Below are 21794 nucleotides of genomic sequence, written 5' to 3'. Positions count from 1 at the left end.
TTGTGTAAAATTTAAAGCATAAATAATTTTTGCAATTTAATGGTAATGTTCGATGATGAACGATACAAAAATACAAATTCCTTTCGTAATCAATTTTTAAAATGCTAAATTTAATTTATTATCAAATCCGTATAATTTATATATAATATTATTTATAAATTTCACGTAATAATGATACTTCTTTACGTCCTTGATCTTCTAAAAATTTAAATATATTCGATAAAACTGAAAATGAAACGGAAAAAACAATTAATTCTTCTTCTTTTTTTTAGAAATTATCTTAAATATTACAATATTATCATTACCTTTCTTATCATTTTTACACAAAAACTTTTTTGCAAGAAGAAATCGGTTTAATAGGCTAATTGATTTCAAATAACAAACAATTAATTCACAATCTTCGGGTACACAAAAATATTTTCCTAAACATCGTAAAATAATTCTCAGCATAAATCCATCAAGCTTATTACCTATAACTAAAATATTAATTTATGAATAAAACGCGCACATGTGTATATCTCATAACATATAAAATTCATATATATATATATATGTTTGCATTTGTATATATACAAAAATATACGTACCTGTTCCGATATTGTCTAATTTGATAGATCGTAAAAGTTTAGCACGCAGTTGTAAATTGTGATCAGTATCTTTAAAAGTTTGCCATAAATAATTAAATTTGTGTGGACACAATATGACATCCTAAAAATGCAATGATAATTATATCTATAATTTATTACATATAAAAATCATTTTTTCATCGAAAAATAAAATACCTTAAAAGTATCATTTTGTTTCTGATACATTTGATCGTCGTCGTAATTATTATCAATACAGATTCTTTTCGGTAATGACTTATATTCATTTTCATTTACGTTATAATTATTATTATTATTATTATTCACTCTTTTATTATCCAGCTTAACGATAATATTAGGTTTTGTTGTATGTGATTGGTCATCAAGCGTTTTTTTTAGGTCAACTTTTGAAATATTTGACGTAGAACAAGATAAAATAGACTTTTGTTTATTTTTCTTATTATTTTTTGATTTTTGACTATTAAGAATGGAAGCTTTATTGGACATTATTTTGTCCGAAAGAGTCATATTAGTATTCCTTGGTTTAAGATAAGTTTCACTGGAACTATGTAAAATCATGTTACTTTCGTTTTGAATACAATAATCCTCTTTGATATGTGGAAAGGGTATAATACTGTAAGACGGTCCTGGTCCTCTTTCACAATAACATATGTTATCATTGTCACCAAAACTATTCAACTTGCTATTAGATATCGTTAACAAATTCCGGTAATACAAATCTAATTGTTTATCATAAATTTTATCTACGTCGACTTTCCTAAATGAATCTAGCAACGTTTCTTCTTTAGTATCGAATCTATATAAAAACGAGAGACGATAATTAATACGATAAATTGGAATAACATTGTTATTACTTACCTAACTTTCACCAATTCAATATAACTTTTGATTTCTTGGAATACAGAAAATGACTCTTCGTAATCTGATATTAACTGCCAAGCTTTATGTAAACTATCTGCAGCCTGTTATTTGTATAAAAAAAAAGAAGAAAAACAAAAAAAATAAATCGATATTGTTTCATAATGTTATTAATTATTTAGATTATCATTATTTAATTAGTTTGTTATATTGGCTATCTCTAAGATTTAATTCTTTCCTATATATTCATATATGGATAAATACATATGAGATATTGAAGATGATCAAATTATTTGCAAAAGGGATTACTTCGTTATGCGACAGTAGATAACGAACGATTATTTATATTATAAATAATAATTGTAAATGTTACGTACTTCCTCCAACTTCTCCAGTTTTATCAAACAATAACAACGACGATACATTGAAATAGCATCTTTATTATCCTGACTAATTAAAATATCGTAATCTTTGAGCGCATCTTCGTAACGGTTTAATGCAAAATCTGAATATAACGGATTAAATTTATTTTAGTTTTCTGTTTTTTTATTTAACACAATTTAAATTTAATTTAATTATTCGATCATTTTCTTACATAAAGCTGCTCGACAATTTAGTGCTCGTGGACATAAATTTAAATCAACACAGAAACTGTAATGTTCTAATGCACCATCGTAATCATTCCTTAAGTAACATTGATCTCCTTGGAATATTATCTCTTCGGTGATCTGATCTATTTCTTCACTTGAACATTTAGCTAACGAAAAAAAAGAAAAAAAATTAATTTTCATAAATATTCGACTCTCTAAGATTTTAATTATCGCGAATAATTATAAATAATGTTTATGAATTATTATTTTGCACAGTTATATATAAGTGTTCCTTTTTGAAATTAATAAACGATGACACTTATGAAAAAACAGTTATGTATAAATTAATGAATCATTTGTTCTTACATTTATAGTTCTTCTTTCCTAAATGTTTTTTCGTTGTTTGTTTTATCTCATTTCGTCTTTTTTCCACCTTTTCTGTTTGAATTTTGTTCTTTTTATTGTCTACCAAATTAACGTTTTCCTGTTTGTTGTTTGGTACAAGAGAAGGATCGGTAAATTTCGCATTTGAATCTGGCAACGTTCCTTCTGTGCTTTTTTTTCTAAATTGCAACGTAAACGAGAATTAATACGATTAATTGGAATAACATTCGTCATTACTTACATTGGTAACTGCAATTTAATATATTCTTGTAATTTTTTGAATGGAGGAACTATCTCTAAGCAATCTGGTTTCAGCTTCAAACATGACTCGAGAAAATTTGCAGCCTGTTATTTGTATAAAAAAAAAAAAAGAAAAAAAAAAGATTGATATATTGTTTCATAAAATTTGATGAATTATTTAAATTATCATTATTTAATTAGTTTGTTATATTAACTATCTAGGATTTAATTCTTTCCGACATATTCATATATGGATAAGTGCACATTAAATATCAAAGATAATAACATTTTTTCGACAGAGATAATTTCATCATGCGAAAGATTATCGTAATTGATATTATAATTGTAAATATTACGTACTTCCTCAAGCTTGTCCAGTTGTATCAAACAATAACAACGACGAAACATAAAGTCAGGATTATCACTATTCTCACGGAGTAAAATATTGAAATCATTTATCGCATCTTCGTAACGTTCCATCCGAAGATCTAAATATAACGGTTTGAATGTACTTTAGCTTTCTATTTTTATTTAACACAATTTAAGTTTAATTTCATTATTCGATCATTTTCTTACATGCCATTGCTCGATACTTCAGATCTTGTGTAGATGACTTTAACTCAACACAAAAATTGATATATTTTAACGCACCACTGTAATCACCCTTTAAGAAACATTTATTTGCTTTTAATCTTACTTGTTCAACGATCGAACTTATAGCTGTACTTGAACATTTATCTAACAAAAAACAAAATGATGAATTTTCATGAATATTCGACTCTCGAATAAGATGTTAATTATCAAATAATTATAAATCATATTTATGAATTATTATTTTGCATAGTTATATATAAGTGTTACTTTTTTAAATTAATAAACGATGACACTTATGAAAAAACAGTTATGTATAAATTAATTAATCATTTGTTCTTACTTTTGTTTTCGTTGATGTCAAAAGATTTCGTCGTTGTTCGTTTTATCTTATTTTGTTTTTCTTCCATCTTTTCGGTTTGAATTTTGTTCTCTTTATTGTCTACCAAATTAACGTTTTCCTGGTTGTTGTTTGGTACAAGAGAAGGATCGGTAACTTTTGCATTTGAATCTAGCAATGTTCCTTCTTCGTTTTGATTTCTAAATTAAAACGTAAATGAAAATTAATACGATAAATTGGAATAACATTGTTATTACTTACTTTAATTTCAACGATTCAATATTATTTTTTAATTCTTCGATTTTACATTTGATTCCACTCAAATTTGGTCTAAGCTTCAATATACTCTTTAAATCTGGTATAGCCTGTTGTTTATATACAAAAAATTCATATTGTTTACACAAATTTGATTTATTTTTAGAATTATTTTTATTAAATTAGATCGCGTTATTAGTTATCCCAGGACTTGATTATTTCCAATACATTTATGTACGGGTGAATACAAATGAGATATCAAAAATAATAAAATTCGATGCAAGAAAGATTACTTCATTGTGAGTTAGAGATGATCACGATAACTGATATTATTAATAATCATTATAAATATTACGTACTTCTTCTAGCTTTCTCAAATGTATGAAAGATAACGCCCTTCGATTTAATGCTGTAATATATTTATTATTTTCAGAAATCAAAATATTATCATCCTCTCTAGCATCTTCGTAACGGTTTAATTTATAATCTGAATATAACAGATTAAATTTATCTTATATAGTGTTTTCTTATCACAAATTAAGTTTAGTTTAATTATTCGATCATTTTCTTACATATTATAGTTCGATTATTTCGAACACGGGAACATTCATTTGTGTGTGCCTGAATACAAAAATCGTAATGTTTCAATGATTTATTGTAATCACCCGAGTTGTAAAATTCATCACCTTTCTTTATTTCCTCTTTAACGATCAAATCTATCTGTTTAGCTAACGAAAAAATAATGAATTTTGATGAGTATTCGATTACCAAAGATTTTACTCACTGGGGTAATCATAAATAATATTTATGAATTATTTTGCGTTGCTATTTACTAAAGCTCTTTTTTTAAATTAATAAACAATAATACTTAGAAATACATTTAAGTATAAATAAATTGATCATCATTTGTTCTAACATTTGTTGAAAGATTTCGTCGTTGTTTGTGTTATTTCATGTTGTCTTCCTTGTATCTTTTTAGATTGAATTTTGTTCTCTTCATTGTTTATCAAATTAATGTTTTCCTGTTTGTTGTTTGGTACAAGAGAAGGATCGATAACTTTCGCACTTGAATCTGACGATGTTATTTCTTCGTTTTGGTTTCTAAATTACATAGTAAACGAGAATCAATACGATAAATTGGAATAACATTCGTTATTACTTACTTTAATTTCTCCAACTCAATACGATTTTTTAATTTTTCGTATTTACATTTGATTTCAGTACAATCAGGTTTTATCTCCAAAGCTCTCTCAAAATCGGCTACAGCCTGTTATTTATATATATGTAAAATTCATATATTGTTTTATAATTTTATTCATTATTTAGATTATCATTATTTAACTATAGTTCGTTATTATCTAAGATTTAATTCTTTCCTACACATTCATATATGGATAAGTGCACATTAGATATCAAAGATAATAAAATTTGTTACAAAAGAGATTGATTCATTATGCGAGATATAAATCACGATAATTTATATTATAAGTTAATCATTGTAAATATTACGTACTTCATTTAACTTTTCCAGATTTAAGAAACATAATCCCCGTCTACATAATGATCCAAAATTTTGATTATTCTCCAAAATCAAAATACTATCATCCTTGATTGCATCTTCGTAACGCTGTAACTTATAATCTGAATATATAACAAATTAAATGTATTTTTATTTTTTTATCTTTTATATTTATTACAACTTAAATTTAGTTTAATTATATATTCGATGATTTTCTTACATGTGGTAGCTCGATTACTTAAAGCTTGCGAGCATGAATTTGCAGAAAAACAGAAATCGTAATATTTTAATGCTGTATCGTAATCACCAATTTTATAAAACTCATTTCCTTTTATTATTTCTCGATCAACGATCATATTCACTTCTTCATATGTAAGTTGATCTAACAATAAAAAATAATTGTCATAAAAATATTCGACTAAAAAAGATTTTTAATTATTGAGTAATCTCGTAAATAATATTTATGAATATTATTACGAAATAACATACTCTTAGAGTATTATATAAATTAATTGATCATTCGTTCTCTTACGTTTCATAAATTCTTTTATATCCAATGGTTCATTTATTTTCTTTTCCCTCTCATTTTGTTCTCGTTGCATCTCCTTGGCTAAAATTAATTGTCTTTCCTCTTGCAAATCTATCCTGTTTATTTCGGTATCAACATCGTATTTGTCCCAAGCAGCATAATCGCAAGATGTTATTCGTTTAGATTTTTTATTACCGTCGTAATATGTATTCGTACATTCTTTCTATGAAAAAAAAAAAAGAAAAAAAAAGAAAACAAAATTATTATTATCAATTGCAAATAACACACACACGTATACGTAATAAAAAAATGATTTTTTATATTATTTTAAATGATATCTCTACCAAATTATTTTGACAATCCGATCTGATGTTTGGTACAAGAGAAGAATCCGTTATTAGATTTGTTTTTTCATCGTTTAACATTTTTTCTTTACAACGCATTTCATCGGTCCAATTTTTCATAAAATCATTGATTACATTCTGTTCTTCCTTATTTAACATTTGACGAGTGAGAACTGCTGAAGCTTTCGATAATATTAAACTCGTTGGTTTTATTATTCTCAAACGTTCTTCTGCATATTTCGTTAATTCTGGATAAATCCCTTCTTCTCCGGATCTAATATTTATTATTAACGAAAACAAATGTATAAAAAAAAAACAAATGTTTCAATAATAATATCTTATTTAGGTTATATATATATATATAAATTATGACACAAACCTGAGTATTGTAACAATATGTTCCAACGTTGTTGAATTTGTACATCCTGCGATATATTCGTACGAAAGATTTTCCAAAGGTATTTGATACCTTTCCAATAAAGTTTTGTTCTCTTTATTTGCTAAATTAATTAGATTCGTTTCTTTGTCGGACATGTTTAAAAAACAACCACAATCATCGAATTCGTAACGAATGACTTATCTTTCTAATGCTTGATTTTGTTTTCATCCGTCGTTAGGGTAACGAGTTGTAACACCATGGAAAACTATAGATCGAAATAACAGGAATCTCTGCATACATACATACATACATATATTGGGAAACAACGATCGTTAAAGTAAAAAATATAACGTTGTATAATAACAACGGGACAAGAATTTTTAAACGAAACATATATTAAATTAACATTATAACTAAAAAATATAATCTTCAATTTATTTCAGCACGCAATCATGTGTCAATGAAAAAACAAATTGGCCCTTTTATTTCTTCTTCTATTCTCTTTCAAATACTCGTGTTTTTATTATTTTTTTTTCATTATATCATTCTCTCTCTCTAACACACACATTTTAACATAGATTCGATCTTTATCCATTTTTGACCTAAGATTACATAACAAGAAAAAAATAACACGGAAACGTTTGTTTGCTTTTATCTAAACAAATCTCGTGTCGTAAAAAATAAAGTTCAAATCTCAACGTTCTCTTGTACACTTTTCGTTGACGTACGTAGACACACACACGCAATCACACGTGCATACTAAATCTATGAAAATTAACATACAACAATGAACAACAAAGATCAATCGATCTACTTTTTACGGTTTATTTATAAATTATTTACTCGTAAAGTATCTAACGATGGGTGGGGGTTAACTAAAACAAAATTCGAAACGTCTCTATGGGACAAAAATAAACTATGTTTTTTTTTCTTCTTCTACTCGTACTTACGGTCTCGTCAAAAAAATCATATTTATTTTTGTTCATTCGTTCTTTCGTTCGTGTTCTCTTGACCAAAAAACTTTCTTCTTCTTCTTCTTTTTTAAGAGTAAAAAATTAGATTTGATTAAAAATTCATGCAATAAGATTTTGGATATTAAATTTTGGTTTACACGATTATCAAGTTACCGTTGATTACTATATGTACGTATTATAATACTTACATTTAGACGTAGTCCGTCTTATTGGAAGGTTTATACCTTCTTATACGAAATAATAAAGCATCGAGAGCTTAGGTTATTCTCGATGGAATAGCCAACTCACGCAATACACCATAGAGGGAAATACGCATCTGTATGGTTCATGGGGTCGCGGTTGCACGTTAACACGGAGGATCATAAACTCGTATGATTTATTAGCGAGCTAAGATTTATAAACTTATGATTCGACCGTGTCGAGGGAAGTACACAATTTACCGTATATACATAGAGAACGTCCCTTAAGGGGAAGGGGGGGGGGAGGAAGCGTGTGCCTTTCAACTATGTTCAACCACACACGATCTAACTCTGTCCATAACAACGAACAAGATTTATATTAACTAATACATCGAGAAATGTTCGTGAAAAGGACATAGGTGATCTTTCCCCCCTCTCATTCTCTCTCTCTCTCTCTCTCTCTCTTTCTATCTTTCTTTTTCTGTAATTTGTCTGTTACAGGACATTGCACGAATATTATTATCAGGAGTTATCAGAACTATCCTTAATATCAATAATAACAAATATATGTGTATATGTATATGTTTAAATAGATAGATCGATCTGTGTTGTTTGAATATTAGAAGAAATATTGCATGAATATTATCACCGTTAATGATCAATTTTAAAAACAATCAATAAGCATCGCGATAATCATGATAATAACAAGCTAAACGAAATTTTGCAATTATATTGATTCTGTTAATTGTCATAATTACCGGCACGTATATATGATAAACGCGTACAACGAGCCTCAAAATTAATTCTTACCTCTTCTCTATCACTATATATTTGAAATAATCGTTATTTACTTTCAATTGCAAATATATTCAAATTATCATAAATAAAAACTTTCAAATTAAATATCAAAATATATCAGTACCTCAAAACACGGGAATATTATTTCAAAAATTTATCTTATATAAAAATTAGATAAAAATCAATTTATTATTTTTTCTTTTTTTCTAATACCACACTAATAATATTAAATATTAAAAAAAAAAACAAAAAAAACGTCTCTAATGTATATCAAATTTACGGATACGGATAGAGAAGGTATATTACAATCTTTTATCGTAATACGTATTGGAATAAAGGAACGCATAGAAGAGGTATATCCCCCTTCCTCCTCCTCCTCCTCCTCCTCCTCCTCCTCCTCCTCCTCCCCTTCCATCCCTGATCGTGTTAGAGAGTGCAACAGAGAATAAGAGTAGAGAGGAATAGTACAGCATAGCAAGACACGATTCTCTCGACGCATCGGACCGTGCTTACCTGTTAACACGGCAGTCACCTTGTAGTGCACGACGGACTAAGGCAGCGCCGGGCAAACCCGTGCGCAGCCGGGCCCTCGAGAGAACGCATATATCTATATATATATATAGATATGTATATGTATATATATATATATATATATATTAGGTATATATATTAGAAGGCCGGAGACGTTCCAGTTACGAGCATTCGCCGACGAACGTTCGGCGCGAACGTTTCGAATACGCGCGTGCGTGTCTCTTTCTCGTGATTCATATATTATATATATACATATATATATATGTGTGTGTATGTATGTATGTAATGTATTTATGTATGTAATTTGTTCGAATCATTCAAGAATTTCAATTATATATTATGTTAGAATTTTTGTTGGAAAATTCTTCTATCTGTGTACGTGTGTGTGAGTGTGTTTTGAGATAAGGTACACATTTGAATGAATTTAATCGTTCGTTCGCGTCAGTGTGTGTATTCATTTTTAAATAAGAATATTTTGGAGTGATCATTTTGTTGTTGTTGTTGCACTCGTGATCTCAATTTATCAGGTAATTTAATATTGATTATTATTATTCTCTCTCTTTCTCTTTCTCTCTTTCTTTTCTTTTCTCATGATAATCGTCATCGATATCGTTTAACGAGATCGTATAAACCTAACTACCTACCCGTTGTACAAACAAACGTCACGTTTTTAGTGGGATTCAAATTGTTTGCTTTTTATCGTGTTGCGAGTGTTCGACCTTCTCGAGGCCGTCCCGGATGATGATGGTGACGATGACGATGACGATGATAGGTAAAGTTAGAATTTAATATCTTTATCATCTCTGTCTCTCTCTCTCTCCCCCCTATTCTTTTTTGTCTATTTCTTTTTCTTTTTCTTTTCTTTCGCTTCTTTGTTTTCTACCTCGCGTCTCACGTTTGAAATTCTTTTTTTTCTTCTTTTCTTTTTTTTTTTATTCCTTGATATCGTTGACACGCCGAAAGAAATTACGTCATTCGTACGAGCAAGCACATTTCTTCACGCGTCGGATGCAAAATCGGGATGATCTCTCGTCGGACAAACAACACGAACTCGGAAGGATCTTTTATGCGAATAAGTTAGCACTACCTTTTTTTTGTTTTGTAACTTGCTGCGCTTATACTTGCTGCTTACTTGCTTTCTTGCTTGTTTTCTTGTTTATTCAAAGTTTCGCTCGGAGCGAACGCGTGAAATTTTTATACCCGCTTGTAGTAGAAGTTTATATTTATAGCCGGGTAAAATGCAGTCGTATGCGAGTGCGAGTTTTTGAAATCGTCCGGTAAATAAACTTTTGTATCGATACGTGCGTAGCGAATACTCCAAACCGAATATCGCGTTCGGTGATAATCGATAATTTATTGTCCACGAAGGAGAACGTTGGAATTCGATGATATTTTTTTTGTTCTTTCGTTCTTCTTATTCACTCTTTCATTATTCTTTTCTCTCTCTCTCTCTCTGTTCTATCTTCTTTCCTTATTCTTCAACGAGAATAGCAATAAATTTTCATTCTTTTTTAACGTTATCTAATCTACGGAAGGTTTTCTTTCTTTCTTTCTTTTTCTTTTTTTTTTTTGTATTCTTTCGTTTAATCGCGAGAGATCAAATGTGTGGAATTTGACGGAAACAGGTGCGAGCAAGCAAGCTCCTATAGAATAGGACGTATTTTGGTATTTAAAGATCGTTTATTTCTTCTTCTTCTTCGCATTTTTTTTTCATGTTTCACTGTTATCTCCGAGAGACGCGAGTATTATTTAAGTTGACTTTATTTTTCCGATATACATATACGCAAACGTATATATATATTCGATTGGTTAGCCGAGTACGATGAATTTTTTTCCTTATTCTTATTTTCTCAAAACGTTTGTGTTCTTTCGTTCGTTCGTTCGTACTTTCGTACGTTCGTTCATTCATTCTTACTAAAATCACTTTTCTCATACTCGTTTTTCTTTGATCATTGATTTTTTTTCATATCCTTATTAGAGACGACGAGGACGACGACGACGACGACGACGACGAGAGTCTCGAGTATACGGACGTTGTCCCATAATGATCTCATAACTTTTAAGCTGTAAGCCATGCAAATCGCAAAGAACACGTGGGCGATGGTGCCTCGACTTCCGTGCCACTCGGTTCGATATATGCTCTCTTTTAAAATAAAGCGATTTAAATAATTTACTAGTTATAATATCAACGAACGATTAACTATCTCTCCGCTTACGAGATACTATTTTTTAATTATTTTTTTTTCCTTTCTTCTTTTTCTTTTTGATTTTTTTTCTTTTTTTTTTTAACCGTGTATTTTACGTTAGAACGAATTAGATAAAGGCTCAGGTTGTATTTATTACCGTCATTTTCCAAATGTTCGTTTTAAACTCGACCGTACGAACCATCTATTTGGTTAATTTAGAACGATCCGTTTCTAAACCGTCGTCCGTGTCGTAAACCCGCTCGTTTCGAGAAAAGCCAACGGACGAAATTCTCTTCTACTATTACTATTACTACTACTACTACTATTACTACTACTATGACAACTATGACGAAGACGAAGAAGACTAAAAGACGAATACGACACAACGATGAAAGAAGACGAAGAGAGAAACGATGATGACTCTTGCTGGCAACGGCACGGCGACGATGCATAAACGATAATTCGAGTCCGGATGCGTCACGCCTCTCCACGATTTACCCTTTAAATCACTATTACCATTAAGGGCTATCATCATCATTATCATTATCATCATTGGTTTCATCTCTCTCGGGAAAGCGAAGAAAAAAAATAATAAGCGTCGCACGGAGGCGCGCGACTAATTTCCTGGACGTGATTGGGGAAGGGTTGGGGGGAAGAGGCATATCGTCGTTTGTTCGAAGATCTCATTTTAACTATCGTCGTATTCGTATATAAAGCTATTAAGATCATATTATTATTATATTTTTCTTATATTCTATCGCGAAATTAAATCGAACGAAAAAAGTTAAAAATGAAATTTCTCCTTTGAGAAATAAGAACGATCGATCGATCGATCTTTTTTATTTTTTTATTTTTTAAGATAAACATTCATTATTTTCTTGGACAAGTAAAAAGAGATGTATAGAATAATAGTGGATGGTGGTGGTGGGGATAATGTTATCGAGAGCGGGAGTTTCGAACGTCGCGCCACACCACAGAGAGCGTGATAATTCGTTCGAGTTCGTGGTGGTCGGGTAAGTGGGGAGGGGATAAGAAGAGCGCGCGAGTCTCGAACACCGTTCAGTACTCGTCCGGTTGTCGCGAGAGGAGGATGTATCGTTCGTTCGTATGATCGTTACACGTTCGGGGGGGGTTTTTAGTAGCACGTTTTATTCGAAATCGCAAAGGGGGTACACGCATTCTACGATTGGCGGCCGTTGTCATCCTACTCGCGCGAATTATTAACGTAACGAAAATTGAATATAATCTATTTTTCATTGTATAGAAAAATAGAGAGAGAGAGAGAGAGAGAGAGTGAATGAGTTAGTGTGTGTGTGTGTGTGAGGTTAAAAGATAGACAGACAGACAGACAGACGGACATTAATTCGTAGTACGTAATATTATACGTTGGTAATAAGAAATATCACGAAACTTTCATTCTGTTGTTATTATTCTCAACGCGTCGATTTAAAAAAGAGAAAGATAGAAAGAAGGAAAGAGATAGATAGATAGATAGATAGAGAGAGAGAGAGAGAGAGAGAGAAGGAGAGAAACCGGACGGGTCCGGCAGCGAGTGGCGCCTCGACGGCGTGACGAACGACGAAGTTTGCCTCCATTATCGAGATTCCTCTCGTATTTTCAGGCTCGTTGGTGGTGTGTTGTGCTGTTGCTGTTGCTGCTGCTACCGCGACACTTTCCAAACGATGACGAGATGAAGCAAGCAGTTGTTGTAGCTCGCGAATTGATGATACCGATGATGATCGTCGGATAGGAGCTAAAACTTTCGTCCGAGAAGAAATCTTCGATCGATCGACGAAAATATTATTCGAAAAAGAGAAGAGAACGAAAACAACGGAAACGACGGTCCCCGTTCGAATTTCCCGCGAATTTGTTGTTTTAAAAAACGTTGCACAAAGTTCGCGCGGTTTATTCGATAATCGATTTATCGAATTTTATACTAAACCGTATAAAGTTCTTTAACGTTAGTCCGATATCGTTTAGTGTTTTTTTTTAAACGATTGACTGTTGTTTTGCAAATCGTGAAGTGAGAACTATTATTGAATGGAAAAAAAAGATTAAGAAAAAGTTGTTGTTGTTGTTGGTTGTTGAAGGATTACATCGAGTGTATTCGCAAAACATCGTTGACGATATATCGGTGGCGTCAAGCAAGAACGAAAGCAATTGCTGTTCAAGAAGAAGAAGAAGAAAAAGTGAAGTGAATTAAGGAAGGAAGGAAGGAAGGAAGAAAGGAAGGAAGGAAGGAAGGAAGGAAGGTGGGGAGAGAGGAGGACGAGGACGAGGACGGACCTTTCGCGCGCGAGCAAGTGGGTCAGTGTCCTGGCCGATCGCGAGGAAAGAAGACCAGGAGAAGAATTATTTTTCCTAATTTTTCTTCCCCCCCCTTTACTCTCTCTCTCTCACTCACTAACACACTCTTATAAAACATGAAATTATTCGATCATTTTTTATTATACGTCAGAGTAACAGAGTTCCAGTGAAAAGTGAAAAGAACGAGTTAAAATTGTATTATTATTAATATTATTATTTTGTTCAATCTATATATATATATATATATATTTTGTTACACTATTCGTTTGAACATTATTTTGTTATATTACTTTTTAACGCGTATTCGCAAGTTCAACGAATTTTTCATTCCCCCGTGTCGGGTTGGTTTACTTGTTTCTAGTTTTTTTTTTTTTTCTTTTTCTCTTGTTGGATTATCATCTTCGTTTACGTTTAGTTTAGTTCAGTTCAGTTAAGTTGAGTGAGGAAAAGAATTCGTGTTTATTCCACGCTGGATGATGTGCCGTAAAAGAGAATCAAGCAACGACACGTAACGACACACCAAGTTTGTCCCATGACAAACGTCAATAGGATCAGGGTGGTCGTCCTCGGCGGCCCCAGAGTCGGCAAGTCCGGTAAGTCTTCTTTTTTATTTTACTTTATTTATTTTTATTCATTTCTTTTCTTTTTTTTTTTTTTTTTACCTCATTTAAACCCTTCATAGTCGAGTGTGAAATAATAAATTCACTCTACCGATACTTCTCGATATTGTTTTATGCCTAATTTTATGCTTGTTTCATTTTTATTTCTTTTTTCAATATGGCGTAGATACATTGTATAAATTCAATTTAAAATCTTATTAATTCATTATTATTTTATTGTTCATTCGTATTTATTAGTTATTCATGTTTGATAATTCTACAATTATGTAATTATTTTTATAATTGCAATAGAAAATGTTAACTATAGAGAATTAACAAACTGTTTTATCGACGCAGTCTATACGAATCATTTAGCGCGGGAAAATTTCTAATAATTAATTAATTTTTATCGTCGATAATTTTATACACTTCGTAGATAATAATGAGATTGAAAAAATTAAAAGAAATAAACAGACATAGAGAGAGAGAGAGAGAAAGAGAAAATGAGTTAAATATCGAATTATTATTGAACAGGATTGTAATTCACAATGTGAATATGTAACAAATATTGTGATTTATATATTTTTGAAATCATTTATCCTAATATATATATATATACATACATACATACGGTATATTTACACTCTCGTTATAAACGAAAACTGGTCGTAGGTATTATAAATAAACAAATAATATAACTAAACCGGTAAATGGAGGAGTTTGATAAGGAAATGTTAAAAATTATTTGACCGTAGGTGTTCTTATAAGCGCCAGTGCAACTGAATATGTATTTGAACGAAGGTTGAAATTGTGTTTCCGTTTTCTTACTTGGCATTTATCGTTTTCTCTCTCTCTCTCTCTCTCTCTCTCTCTTTCTCTCTATCTGTTTTACTTCTCAAGTAATGATTATTTCTGATCGCGGTATAAAAAAAAGAACCAAAAAAATAGCGATAGAAAAAAGGGGTAAAAAAAAAGGAAAAACAAGGAGAAAAAAAAGCTAAAACTAAACGATTTAATGGTAGCAGTTAGATAAATTATCGATAACTCGTATGTTAAATCGAGATCTAAGGAGACACATCGATTATAAGTAGTAGAGAATGAATATTTGATATCGTAGGCGCCGTATATAATTTCAATGTGTGTTCGTACTTCTAATAAATAGTACCGATCGAATGAAAGTGCCGTTAAGACTGATACCCATAGTCTTCGACATAATACTTTGCATTAGTTAACCTGTTAACTCAAAGCCCACGTATAAATGGGAAGTATAGAAAAAAGAAGAAACGAATACAAAGAGATGTTAAGGTTGTCCATTTATTTTTTATCAAATAAAACCGAAAGATAGATAGATATATATATAATATATCTTTGTAATCGATAGAAAATATATTTTGATCGATAATAACAGTCGTAATTTGTATCATTTTAACTATCAAAAGCATAAATTAGACTTCTTTTTTTCACAACATTTTTACCGTATTTCACATAATACACAATAACACTCGTAATTTGTATCATTTTAACTATCAAAAGCATAAATTAGACTTCTTTTTTCTTTTTTACAACAACTTTACCGTTTTTCACGATTGTTTGCATTAAAAAATAAAAATGTTCTTTTTTTTGGATTTTTATCTGAAGAAGGAAGTAATCAATAATACTAGAAATATGAATATTATTGAATCGCGAATTTTTATCTGCGTAGATTATTTTTTCGATAATATTTTATCGTATGTTTACATATCATCGTGCCAGATTAATATCATCCTTCTTTAAAACGTATTATTATTACGTATTTTATATTTATAACAAACGTTCAAAATAAAGCGTAATAAATGGTTTCTTTTCTTCTTCTTCTTCTTGTTTTCCCTTTTTTTCTTTTTTATCTCGGGAACGGAGCCATTTTTTTCAGACGAACAAAAATATGGGGGAAAGGAAAAAAATTATGATGAAAGATCGAAGATTGGAAAAGAACGATATATTTCGGATAGAAATAATTTGATTCCTTATTTTTCATTCTTTTTTCTATGGTTTTTTTTTTTTTACCATCGTTCGTTGTTTCGGTTTACGCGATCTCAAGAAAAAAAAGAAAAAAGAATAAGAAAAAGGGAAGAATAATTTTTCACATCGGTTGAAATAAAGAGGAATCCGTAAAAAGTCGTGAGAAAGAGAGAGAGAGAGAGAGAGAGAGAGAGAGAGAGAGAGAGAGAGAGAGAGAGAGAGAAAGAGAGATAGTAACATGTTCTTTGGTGTCTACACTATAATAAGGACTTCCATGAACGTTATCGGATATCAGCAAAGTGGTCAGCGGGTTCGCCGAGCTACGAAAAATCTTCGAGCAAAGGTTGAGGGTGGGATCGGGGCTGAAAGGGGATGTTAAGATCTCGACATTCGATACATCCGTTCTCCTATCTTTCCTGTGCGTTTGTATGCGTGTACATGAAAAAAAAAAAAAAAAAACAGAAAAAAATGCGGAGAAAAAAAAGTAACATAATACGAAAAAGACTGAATCACTTTTCGTGTGAATTATATATAATTGCAAGTAAATAATTAAATTATATTTCAATTCGCGATATATATCTTTAGAAATTAATTCGTTCTGTGATACATCGAAATCTATTGTTTAAACGTAACAATAGGGTATAACGTAAAAATTAGTATCATTTGAAGATCGTCAATGTTTTCTTTCTTTTTTTTTTATCGAGTTTTAAGAGGGTTGAGTGTACTTATGAATTTTTTGATTATCGTTGATAAAAAAAAAAAATAAAAAGTATTCTTGATAATTGAATGTTTGTTGTGCTTCGCGTGTTAAGGAATCAATTTTGTTTAATTATCGAATCGATTTTCATCGTTGTCGAGAAATATCAATTATTCAAATTTCAAATAGTGGGGTGGTTGGCCATTTATCTGCATTAACGTTCGTTGAAAGAGGAAAGGACAATTGAACGTGTTGTGTCTACACGTTCATAAATTCATTTCGGTATATAAAGTGATTTCAATGCGTGGAAAGTCGAGAGTTAGAGAGGTATACGCGAACACGAGTTCGATAAAATAGATTCTAAAAATAGTAAGTACTTCAAATCGATCTTGATTGATCGTTAACCTGTCCCTTCATAATTCATTCTATTCGATCATATTGTCATCATACATCAAAAAATCATTTTCGTTGGTTAAGTTTCCTCCGTACACTTTAGTAATTAAAAAGTTCGAAACAATACATATTATTTTCTTAAAATTGAATATGGTGAATCAATTCTTTGACTAATAAATTTGTTTCTTTTTTTACTTGTTTCCTTAATGAATAATTAAAAAACACTTCAATTAAAAGATAGAACTTTATTTAAAGATTTAACTTTAGAATAAAGAACTTTTGTCTCAATATATATAATATAATTGTTATATATATAATATATAAGTTATCATATAACTTTATTTTTCTTTTTTTCTCTTTAATCGTTTTTATATTGCTAATTATTGTATATTTTATATTTAAATCTTTATTCAATTTGTAAATGTATTTATATATAGTCCCATTATTTATTGTTAATATTTCTGTATATATATATATATATTATCTATTTATTTATATTTATTTTTATGTATTCTATTTTTTTTTTGTATCTTTTTTCTCTTCTTTTATATTTTCATTAATTTTGTATTCACATTTATATATATTTATATTATCTTTATCTTTCAACATTTATTCTGGTTATGTTAAAATAAGTAATTCCCGTCAATGTTTGAATAAACAAATAAACAAATAATTTATTTAATATACGCGATCATTATTATATATATATATATATAAAAATTATATGAGTTAATTAAGATTTGATCTCGTGTTAATTAAGAGCTCGTATAAATCGTACAGTTGTTGTTCTCTCTCTCTCTCTCTCTCTCTCTTTGTAATTCTCGATTAGGTGACTCAAGTCTTCGGCCTTTATCGTGACGATAAAAGTGTTTTCTAACGCTAGTCGGTTTGTATCTTCTCTTGGACGTTCCGCTAATTAGCACGAGACTCGATTCTGCCGAATATGGAACGTCAAGAAAGAAATAAATAAATAAAGAAAGAGAGAAAGAGAGAACACTAACGTATACTCTAAAACGTAAACTTAGAAGAGTGTATAGTACAGATAAGTGCACCGACCTGTCTGTTCGTGTCCTTATTTGTATCGAATCGTTTGCCGGCGACACGAGCAAATCGATATGGTCGGTAAGGTAACGATGACACGTTTTCCTTCGAGAGTTTATCCTGTTCTACCAATACACGTTAAGTTTTACGGATAAAACCTATTGAGTAGTTATATATATATACCTATATATATATATATATATATACCGTTAAAATGATAATACTAGACGAAACGATTCTACTTGACTTTTATTGGATACGAGTTAACCAACTAGAGATGATGATGGGTTAAATTTTAGGTCAATAAATTAGTCCTGATATTTGAACAATATTAAAGACAATTTATTTTCTTTTTTATTTGTATTATTTATGGGATATTTATATTTTTATAATGGAATTGAAATTTGGATTTTGATGTTAAATAGAAACGTAAGTTACAATTAGGATGTTTGATGAGAATTAAATGATTCCTCGGTTATGTATACTTGGAAATGTATCCGATTTCTTCGTTGTCATCAATCCTTGGTGTCGTTTAAAGTGGCCTCGAGATGAAAGTAAAAGTTCGATTTAGGGGTAACCATAAAGTAGAATTAAAGATGCGATTTCGAGGAAACGATTTAAAGTTCGTGAAGCGAGAAAGAACAGATCAATTTTGTCTCGTTTTATTGAATTGAATTCGATGGTGATCGTAGGAGGAGGAGAAGAAGTTAATACGAAGCTCGTAAAGTTTCATTTTATTAACACCCCCTCGATTGAATATAATTAATATTTAACTATTTATTTAATAATCATTTATAGAAAATCAGAAAACACACACACATAGTTGTGATATTGTGTTATTACATTCTTTTATTATTTCATTGTGTAATATTTATTCACTTATATATTATTATTTCATTGTGTAATATTTATTCACTTATATATTATTATGCAATATAATAATATATATTTAAATATATGATAATTTAAAATGATTAATGTATTATTATTAAATTGATGATGATTCTTGTATTTAACTATTTATTTTTTTTATTTAACTATTTATAGAAAATCAGAAAACACAAACAACACACACAGTCGTAATATTGTATTATTACATTATTTTATTATTTAATTGTATAATATTTATTCATATTTATATATATGACAATTTCAAATGATTAATATTATTCAATAGATATTTAATTAAACACGATAAAATATGATTCTTGTATTAATATTAAATCTTTTCGTGGGATGTTCCGAGAAATGGTTGTTTGACTTTATCTTTTTTTTTTTTTCTGTTTTTTTTTTTTTACTTCTTCTTCTTTTTCTTCTTCTTCATCATGTACTTCTCTTCCCGGTCGAAAGTTCGACCTCGATAACGAGGCGAGGAAGATACAAATTGCGAGAACATCGGTGGTTCGTTTCAGGAAACGAGTCGTTCGGGTTAACCACCGAGTGAATCGCCGATTTTACGAGGATTTATCGCCGTGTCCAAATTCATCGTGTTGGTAATGTACGTGCTACATATATATGTATATGTATATATATTTATATATAGTTACATAGCTTCTCGTCCTTTCTCGAGTTATCCTGATTCACGCGATCACCTCGCTAGTGTAACCGAACAGGATGACGTAGCGTGTCCTGGTAAAAAAAGAAACCCCCATTCTCCAAACTCCCCCTCCCACCCCATTCTTCGTATTGTCCTCGGTTCTCGCATTCCTTTTCAGGCTAATGATACGGGGGAAAAAAAAATTGAAATTATTTTCTTTTTCCTTTTTTTTTTGGTTTACATTACAAAATATAGCCTCCCTGTAATATTTTATACATTCCTTTATTAGAATGTATCGTGCGATTCATTTATACAAAAAAAAACTAGTGTGTGTACTTATGTACGCACGTAAGAAGTTATACTTCTTTAACGTACCAAAACGAACATAACCTTAATAACCTCAAAAATAACTTCAATTATCTCGCGTACCAATATAATACTCTACATTTGTCGAAAAGACGATAATATGATAAAATAAAATGTGAAGATATTAAATACCATTGATAAAGGTTTTAATTAATATGTACAATCTAATTTATTTATATTTACGAATTACTTTATACCTCAAAAATAACTTCAATTTGCGCGCGCATCGTAAATATCGACAACTTCGTGGTGTTGATTTTTCGGTCGCATCTAACTTCACTTTCCAAAACGTGCCAAAAGAAGTATAACTTCAAAAATAACAAAAAAGATGTATTATCTTTTACTTTTACATAGTTTGATCGATCAAATATATTTCAAACACTTCATTAATATCAACACCCCCTCGTAATATATTTTCATTTAATTAAATATATTATTTTGATAATACTTAAAATATTCATATTTTGATCTATATTACACTATCAAATAATTGAAAGTGTAATATAACACAATAAACGAATGAATAAAACCTACTATATATTCTAGATTTAAAAAAATAGAAAAAAACAAGATCGAGATATCAAAAAATAAATAGGATCATCTCGGTAGATGTATAACATAACATAATAATACTTAAACGAAAATTAACGATAAGAATTGAACTCATTTAGTAACGGTCGTTCGTTCGTTCGTTTGGTTGTCGTGAAGAAGAAGAAGAAGCATCGATCCGTTTAAAGGATCTTGACCTTTACTGTTGTTGGACTTCTCGTTTTAACATCGGAGTCAACGAGAAAAAGAAAATCGTTTACGTAAACCCTATTACATAGGGTGGTCGATGATAAAGAATGGGAGGTGGGGGGGGGCCAGTCGAGTGAGTACAAAGAAGACGATACGTGCAAAAAAAATAAAAAAATAAAAAAACAAAAACAAAAAGAAGAAGAAGAAGAAGAAGGTAGATTAAGTCGCATAGATGAGAATCCAAACGTGTAACGTGGAAGAGAGTTGCTAAAGGGGTGCAAAAGAGATAGAAATAATGAAACACAGAGAAAGATAGAATAAGAGAGGGGTGGGTGGGGTGTGGGGGGTTAGGAAAGAAGATACGATACGTTATACTCTAACTTCTATTCGCTTTTATACGTGGACCCACCGATAGAGATGCACGCGAGATAAGCGAGTTGTGCACGTAAGAAAATAGTAATTACGGCCACGATCATCCTGGATAAAAGAGGTACGGGTTGGGAAAAGAAGAAGAAGGAGAAGGGTAGTGGGGGGCTCTAAGAAAGAGATAGAAACAGATAGAAATAAGAGAGAGGAGGATGGATGTTAACGGAGAGAGAATTTTGCAAGCAATGCAACGATGCGCATCTTCTCTTTCGTAGGATGTTTTGCAAGTTTCTTTGGTTAAAACATCATCTCGTGTTTACGCTTTTATTTGAAATTTACTTATGTATAATATTATATTGTATATACATTTGATATATATATATTTTAACATGTATGTATGTATGTATTAATTATTTCAAAGTATATTTCCAAAGTGCATCTTATTTATTT

At 30.3% G+C, this 21794-nt stretch overlaps 1 protein-coding gene across 2 annotated transcripts in view; it reads left to right on the top strand.

Moving 5' to 3' along the window:
* Positions 1 to 9485: 9485 nt before the first annotated feature.
* LOC106789821 (ras-related and estrogen-regulated growth inhibitor-like) overlaps positions 9486 to 21794 on the top strand; it is an 89962-nt gene continuing 77653 nt past the window's right edge. Inside the window, exons 1-2 of one of the 2 annotated variants that reach the window (XM_014754340.1) lie at positions 9486 to 9643; positions 12924 to 14202. In XM_014754340.1, coding sequence (XP_014609826.1) covers positions 14142 to 14202 — 61 coding nt within the window. In that variant the 5' untranslated portion in view covers positions 9486 to 9643; positions 12924 to 14141. Of the gene's footprint in view, positions 9644 to 12378; positions 12528 to 12923; positions 14203 to 21794 lie in introns of those variants that run through there. The other variant, XM_014754330.1, reaches the window with a different exon arrangement.

Source organism: Polistes canadensis, unplaced genomic scaffold (genome assembly GCF_001313835.1).
Source record: "Polistes canadensis isolate GaletaPanama2010 unplaced genomic scaffold, ASM131383v1 scaffold_6, whole genome shotgun sequence".
NCBI lineage: Eukaryota > Metazoa > Arthropoda > Insecta > Hymenoptera > Vespidae > Polistes > Polistes canadensis.
This window is presented reverse-complemented; position numbering and strand designations above follow the sequence as displayed.